We start from the raw sequence: 7,838 nt of genomic DNA, 5'->3' as shown, positions 1-7,838 counted from the left end.
TGCCAAGCACTCAAACCATTTGTCAAAGTTTTCCACACAAAAAGTTCAGAAATTTTCGAAACCTTTTCGGATTTTGCTGTTCATGAGCTCGGGAGCAGACTTTCGTGGACACCTGCCCTTTCCTTAACAAAACAGCTTTGCTTGGGGTGATCTGCCATGTGGGACCGGGTGAAGTAAACATGGACTCGCTACAATCGGGCTCATCGCCGAACGCCGGCCAGGGCCAGCGATGCACGGTGTGAGCGCTGCCGAACTCCAAATTCTGATTCCTAGCACTGCCAAACCCAAACGATAAAAGAAGCTCCTGTCTTTTGACAGGCAAACTCGATCTACATCCGACTCCAGATCCTTTACCGTGCAGCACTAAAGACCAGCAGGTCAGATTACCAGCATCAGCAAGGAACATCCAACTCCATATGGGCAGAATAAACATTCACCAAAAACAATCTGATCGAAGCAGCTAGGCATTTCGGTTTTCAACTTTACACAAAATCCATAGCTGGGCCTTCATCTCAAGGCAGCTGGATGGATGGGTATTGTCATATAACTTATACATATAGATTTTGGCCGCACCCTAGTAGCTACTAGCAACTAAGGTATGGGGGGTGGGAATCGTCAGCTACCTTATAATACATATATGTACACAAGTCTTTTCGTCGTCATACTGTATGTTTGCTAAGGATCTCCATCGGCGGGTTTCTCCCCCATCTTGCCATCATCCCGGGGCAACGCTTTCGCACGGTCCAGTATCGATTCTCTGATAGCCTTGTATTTCTTTAGCTCCTCCAGTGCGTCCGCTGCCGTCTTTGATTGGAGCAAGGCAGAGCTTGATGCCATATCGCCGTGTTCCTCGGTCATGACCCTCTGAACTGAAGATTCTTGAGGAACTGGGGGAGGAGCTTCGATTGATGGGCGGCTTGCCCTGAGGCCCGGGGCCGTCTTGAGCATGCGCACAAGAGCGCCGATGCCTGCAGCTGGAGTCCTTGCCATCGAGCCTCCAGCGTCCTGGTTTGTCTCTTGGCCCTCCCTATCCGAGATACCAACCCTGGAAAATTTCAAGTTTAGCTTGCGTGAATCAAGATAGGTGGATATCCGAGGAATGAAAAGACAAGTAAATACATTGCTCCCTTCCACTGTGTCTTCTTAACTTACACTAATAATAACATAATGTTAACTGCTAATGTCTGCATTGCTGGATAGGAGGATAAATGCATAGTGATCAACTTAACCCAACATTATCAAGTTAACAGAACATTTAGTCAGTCAACGTGGAATAAGCTTTACTTCCTAGAACCTTCTTGCTTAACAAAATGGTGTACAAATGCTACAAATAATAACTAATTATAACAGCAAACAAAGAACAAAGAGTGGTTTATCCTGCAAAGAGTAACTTCATATGCTGGATAAGTAATTCCCCAACCTGTTTGGCAAACCATATTCAATCATCAAGGGGTGATTGGCTTCCTGAATCACCACCGGCTGGCCCATTGGGGGCTGGGATAGGCTGGTTTAGCAAGACAGGCTATGGGGTAGGTAAGGGCGGTTGTTTGGTTAGTTGCAGGACAGCATGAGTGATTACAACTTAAAACTATAATGTGGTTAGAAACACTTTGAAAACCGTTAAAATGTTACGCTCCACCCCACTGTTCATTATTCTACATTATACAACTTTTAATATACCCTAATCCATTTAACCTCAGTTCAAAACTGCGACACTTATTTTGGATCAGAGGTAGTAGTACAAATAATCAATATACATGCTAATTATAAAACTACCAACTTAATTGGCTAGAAGACATGGTTATTAAAAGTATATGCTCGATAGCAACATGTCACAGCACCCACTTGATACACATTAATTACCCTTAATTAGTCGCATTGTGTACTAATCATTTGATAAAGATTAGTACGTGCTAGCCACTGAAAAAATTGCCTGCATGCGGGGGAAGCTTGATATGAGCTTCTGACTGCTCTATTTTTGACAGGATATGAGCTTCTGCTCTAGCCTGGCTCTGGAGATGCACCTGCATCTGACAACCTGGCCAGCTGATGCAGGCCACCCGACCATTGCGAGGTTCCCAATAAGATGCCACACTACTGGACCAAACTCGTCGGGATGCACCCTAGACCCTACCAATCACACTCCAGCATGCATGACCACATCCTAAGAACAAGAATTACAAGGGGATTAAAAAAATACTGAATGACATTTAGCTCCTATGTGCCATATGAACATTTGGCGCTATATGCTTATATCGATTTGAGTATAACTAATGGTCTGCAAATAGGATATGGACAGTGAACGGTCAAGTACTTTTATCCATATAATAATTTCATGCTCAGAAGGACACCTTTCAATATTTGGGGTCAATGCTACGGAAGGATGGGGATATCGATGAAGATGTGAACCATCGAATCAAAGTAGGATGGATGAAGTGGCGCCAAGCTTCTGGTGTTCTCTGTGACAAGAGAATGCCACAAAAGTTAAAAGGCAAGTTCTATAGGATGGCGATTCGACCCGCAATGTTGTATGGCGCTCAGTGTTGGCCGACTAAAAGGCGACATGTTCAACAGTTAGGTGTGGCGGAGATGCGCATGTTGAGTTGGATGTGTGGCCACACAAGGACCGGGTCCGGAATGATGATATACGAGATAAAGTTGGGGTAGAACCGATTGAAGAGAAGCTTGTCCAACATCGTCTGAGATGGTTTGGGCATATTCAGCGCAGGCCTCCAGAAGCTCCAGTGCAAAGCTGATGGCTAAAGCGTGCTGATAATGTCAAGAGAGGTCGGGGTAGACCGAACTTGACATGGGAGGAGTCCGTAAAGAGAGATCTGAAGTATCACCAAAGAACTAACCATGGACAGGGGTGCGTGGAAGCTTGCGTGCCAGAACCATGAGTTGGTTGTGAGATCTTACGGGTTTCAACTCTAGCCTACCCCAACTTGTTTGGGACTAAAGGCTTTCTTGCTGTTGTTGTAAAAATCTCATGCTCATTGCCTAAAATAAACTTTTCATTTTCATAGAGTTAAACTTAGAGTATGCATGATATTTTCACTTCGAATGTCTACCTACTTGATTGTGAAATCCTTGAAGAGTTAGAATGCAACCATTTTTTACTCCAAAAAAAGAGCATATATCCTCATTCCACACTGCCCACTCCTATATACACCACACGAGACTTTATCAAAATCAAGCCAGACTTGACTCAAACCGGGGGGTGGCCCATATTGGTCCAAGGGTAGGGGATAAGCTAAGTACCCAGCCTTTCAATGTTTAGCTCCAAGCTAAGAACAAGATGAGGTATCAGAGCTTGTTTGCAATAATACCGAATTAGTAACAATTGCTTACAGTGTCTAGCACCTTCCATATTGCCTTCTCAGGTTAACTGATGCAAGTCTACCCCCCACACAGCCTAACCCACATCTGACTGTTAGCCAAAAAAATCTCCTACTAAAGATATAGGTTACCTTTGATACTGGTCCAGAGCTTTTCATGTACACTGGAAGCTACCCCGTATGACAATCTTTATGTTTCTGTGAATGCAACACACTTATACACGTACTACGCCTAGAAAAAAGTAGAAGCCAGGCCGAAAAGTTGTGTGTGGCACAGTACATACTACATACTGAGCACTGAGAAACAAGGAGACAGAAACGAGCTAATGTAGGAAATAAGGAACTTAGGAAATAATGAGAACCTTGAGAAGTAGGAGGAGAAAACTTGAAAAATATTAAAATTAAGTCTCTCAAAAGTGGTTTCACTGAACAAAGATGAGCAGGTGTATATTCATCCTCACGCACAAGACTGTACTTTATATTTATCCTCTAGGTGGAAGACCGAGGATGGTTTCATTTGAACAACGGACAGCCCAGATAATTAAAATGCAGACATTTCTGAACTACAAACATTGCAAGTGATCAGCTAGCTTATCTCGATAATAGAAAGAACAAAATGTGTTCAAACCATCAAAAGAACCATGAAAAATGAGTTATCCGCTGATATATTGCAATTAGTGTAAGGAAAAAAGCTGCCCTGAGTTCTGACTTCTATAACAGAAATACAAGCATATTATATGTAGACACTGAACATCTATACTGGCACTTCTAAGCAAACATGATGCCTTCTCATTTAGAAAATACTAATACAATAACTGGATAATTTGCAACTTCAGTTGAATATAGTGAGTGCAACAAACAAGTTGATAGACCTAAATGAGCATTGGAGAAGTATATTATTGCCCTCTTATTGTGGAACAAATAACAAAAGCATCCAGTAACCTGAACTAACTATAGTATCTTGATTTCTGATTATTATTATTTTGCCTCTGAATATGTTTGTGTCTTAAACATCCATTATCCTTCATGAAGCTAACACATGGTAGTGGTTAGCTGCCATCGGTCCATATTTACTAGAGATTTAACATCCGTAAGATACAACAGTACAATTTGTGTACATGATGTCAGAAGCATGAAACATTACACCATGCAGTTTGAAAATGAATAACTGTGCATTTATCCTAGAGTTGCTGCTTCAAGGGCCACCTGAAATATAAGATGGTCCACAGCAGAATATGGGAATAACTTAGTTTTCAGATCACTGGGCATCTGATTGACATAGCCGTCTTAGTGAGATTCCACAACTACAGAATTGTCTTAACTAAACTAAAATAAAGGACAGCCCTGTAATTGCCAGATTTAGGATAAAGATATATGCTATTGCACTTGAGCCACTATGTGATACCAAAATCTATATGCAAGGAGAACCATACAAGTTTTCATGAGCATGTGCATGCAAAGGGAATCAGACACAAACAACAAGGAACAGCTTTAACACTTGGGTCCTATGGCACAATGTCATAATCATATTCTGAAAGGAGGAGACGAAAACTACCTGTTAAGTTGATCAATAATGATATCTCTATCTTCCCATGCAAATGCCAACTCCCGCTCATCCAGTTCATCCGTGATAAAAAGTTTGCTTGCAGTCCGAGTCAACTTCAGTCCATGAAAATATCCCAAATCATATTTATCAAAAGATAGCACCTGATCAAAGACAAAACCAGAAAATTCAACAGTAAAAATGTGAGGTGGATCCAAAAGCAGAACCTCGTAATAAAACTACTGTTGCTACAGCAAGCTACACACATTGCTTGAGAAGATAATAAAATAAACTATGTGATTACCTTTTGCATGGCCGCATTATTCTCAAATTCACCAAACCTGACCAAATCCTTCCTTACATTTGAATTTCCATCAGGCGATGGGGTTAGGTTGTAGTTTTGAGATGGGAGCTGGTATTTACCCTTGAAAGATGGAGAAGGAGGCAGTCCACTACCTCCACCATCCCTCCCAGTGGGAATGACCACAGGAGCACTCTCATATCGGAACAAAGAATTTTTTGGGTAGCTAGCAGAAGGGGAACGGGATGGCGATGGTGACAACGGTGGTGACGGATAGCAGTCTTCAAATCCTGTACTTTTTTTCTTCACAGAGGATATTGTGCTATGTGGATGCAAACGTGTTAGAGGACTATCATGCAAAAGAGGAGATGGTGATACCGATGGTCTAGCTCCAGGGTCAATACTCCAACTGTGACGCCTAGTCATTGCAGCACAATCAGGTGCAATGCCATCTGAAGGCAGGGAATTGAACGTCCTGAGGAAGTCTGTTGTGGGGCTCCCGACATAATCCAGTATAAGCTCTGTTGACATGTGTGTGGTTGGCTCTGGTGCTGCCACCACCTCCAGCACTGGCACATAAGAAACTGACAAGCTCAGGCGGCCAAACAGAGTTTCAATTGGAGCAAATGCATAGTGCTTCATCTCTGCATCCTCTGCCCTAGTAAACGGCTCGACGAATGATGATATCTTGTGTGACAGGTTAAGTGGACGGATTCTCCCAGACGAATTCAACTCCCTGAAGAGATTGTAAGCTGGCAAGAGCCTGACAACCAGATGCAATGACCGAAATAACACTGTTGAGCCCTTGTATGTACTCCTGTACAAGCTATGATCCTCAGCCGGGCTGTTCCTAGACTTCCTGCTGTGGTTCTTGCTGCCATTACCATTGCCACTGCCAGGCTTGCTGGTTTCATACTGTATCACCCACCTCTCTATGATCTTGCCACCCTCAGCACAGGTGGTGTTGGGATTGTCACGCCGGAGCATCACAATATCAATAACCAATGGCTCAAGATTGCTCTGTCTCCACAGGTCAAAGTTCTCAAGTGCAGCTGGGCAGTCCCGGAGGGCAAGGTTGAACCACCTGTCCCGTGGCTGGCTGCCAGAGAGCGGCGAAGATGGCGGTGAAGGCCGCGTGAAGCTGCGTGATGATTCGTAGGGCGAGCGGGACTCCAGGATGATGTGGAGGCTCTTGGCAAAGAACTCGGTGATCACTTGCTCCACCATGGGCGGCTCTGAGGCAGTGGCGGCCATAGTTATGTGGTTGGGGATGATGCCAAAAGCAAGAAGTTGGTCAAATTTGGAGCTACTGGAGGCAAGCCGGTGGAAAGTGCCAAAAACTGAGAATTTTGTGATTCTGGAGCCTCTCCGGCAGCTAGATGGCAAACAAAATTCACAAATTCTAGGTGGTCTAGAACTGCGATTTGATCTACGAGTTTGATTCCTTGGAGCAAGAGAGCGAAGCTACCAGATCAAATCCGATGAAATTGGAAGGCTCGCAGACAGAGCAAGAACCCTAAACTAAACCCATCAAGAACTGAAGAAGAACAAAAAGTCGCCGCGCCTTGAAACTGCACAAAAAACGCAGCTTTTCACCCCGATTCCCCCACGCAACAAGCAGAGAAAAACACCAATTCCGTGGGGAGCAACGCAACGAAACTAAGAATCGCGCAAGAAAAAAAAAGTTTCGAGTTGAACGGAAGAACCCTAGCAAAATCCCTAGAAAGCTAAGCGAGCGCGCTCGTGGAATCCCAATTCGAGCCCAAGAAACTGGAAGGGGAGCCGCATTGGAAGCGAGCACCTGCTGTCTCGTGGAGGATCGGGGCGGCCGGGGCCTAGTAGTGGTTGCCGACCACGATGAGTCGCGGCGGAACTGGAGGTGAACTCATGGCTCCATGGAGGGGGAGGGGATAAAAAAGAGATCTCCGGAAGCCGTTGGCTCCATGGAACAATTTTATCTTATTTCTCCTTTCCTTTCTCTAAACGACTTTTTCTCCTCGCTTTGTTACTTTATTATTGTCTTTCTTTCTTTTGCTGCCCGTAAAAACTGTATTTTTTCCTTTGTTTTTGTGCAAGTGTTCTCGCAGCGCGTTTGGTTCGGGGGAATTAGAGATGAGGAATGAGAGTTGAGGGATGAGGAGATTAAAAGTCCACTGTTTGATTAGAGGGAATGGGAGTTTAAGTGGGAAGGGGAATGGGAGTTGAGAAAGCCAATTCCCACATATTTCTTACCAGGGGTACCCTGTTAATTCGTGAGCAGAGTTTTATCCCGTGCTAATTCCCACCATATACCAAACAAGGGAATGTGAGTAAAAATCAACTTCCCATGACTAATCCCTCCATAAACATCCTAATGCAAACTTCCATTCTCATGTCCAAGTATTTACCAAACACGATTCATAGACTTTTCCCAGCATATTTGACTGGTCGTATTTCTTATTCTTGGTTGACACGAGACATGACATATATAATCCGTTTTCAGAGACATGTATAATCCGTTTTCAGAAAAAAGAATGATATTTGCTTCATTCCCATACATCAGTTGCATATAATTTTCATGAGTTCTTTTTATGGGAAAAACATCATGGCAATTTATTTAATTTGGGATAAAGTAACATCATGGAGTACCAGGAGGTAAAAGAAAAGCATGTGTTAC

General features: G+C 43.6%; 1 protein-coding gene across 1 annotated transcript; it reads right to left on the bottom strand.

Annotated features, from left to right (window-relative positions):
* Positions 1–448: 448 nt before the first annotated feature.
* Positions 449–7,125, bottom strand: LOC123086602 (autophagy-related protein 13b). Its single transcript, XM_044508370.1, has 3 exons — positions 5,186–7,125; positions 4,894–5,045; positions 449–1,045 (listed from the first exon to the last, which is right to left on the bottom strand). The coding sequence occupies exons 1-3, from the start codon at positions 6,434–6,436 to the stop codon at positions 676–678; spliced, it is 1,773 nt and encodes a 590-aa protein (XP_044364305.1). The 5' UTR covers positions 6,437–7,125; the 3' UTR covers positions 449–675.
* Positions 7,126–7,838: the final 713 nt, after the last annotated feature.

This window comes from Triticum aestivum, chromosome 4A (assembly GCF_018294505.1).
Source record: "Triticum aestivum cultivar Chinese Spring chromosome 4A, IWGSC CS RefSeq v2.1, whole genome shotgun sequence".
Taxonomy (NCBI): Eukaryota; Viridiplantae; Streptophyta; class Magnoliopsida; order Poales; family Poaceae; genus Triticum; species Triticum aestivum.
The sequence above is the reverse complement of the archived record's forward strand: the minus strand, read 5'-3'. Positions and strand labels throughout refer to the sequence as shown.

What these genes read in the sequence shown, in the direction of transcription:
- LOC123086602 (XM_044508370.1), bottom strand. Translation starts at nt 6,436, where the DNA reads ATGGCCGCCACTGCCTCAGAGCCGCCCATGGTGGAGCAAGTGATCACC. An exon ending in ATAATGCGGCCATGCAAAAG is followed by an intron (nt 5,046 to 5,185) that starts GTAATCACATAG and finishes GTCTTTGATCAG; the next exon opens with GTGCTATCTTTTGATAAATA. An exon ending in ATTATTGATCAACTTAACAG is followed by an intron (nt 1,046 to 4,893) that starts GTAGTTTTCGTC and finishes GAAATTTTCCAG; the next exon opens with GGTTGGTATCTCGGATAGGG.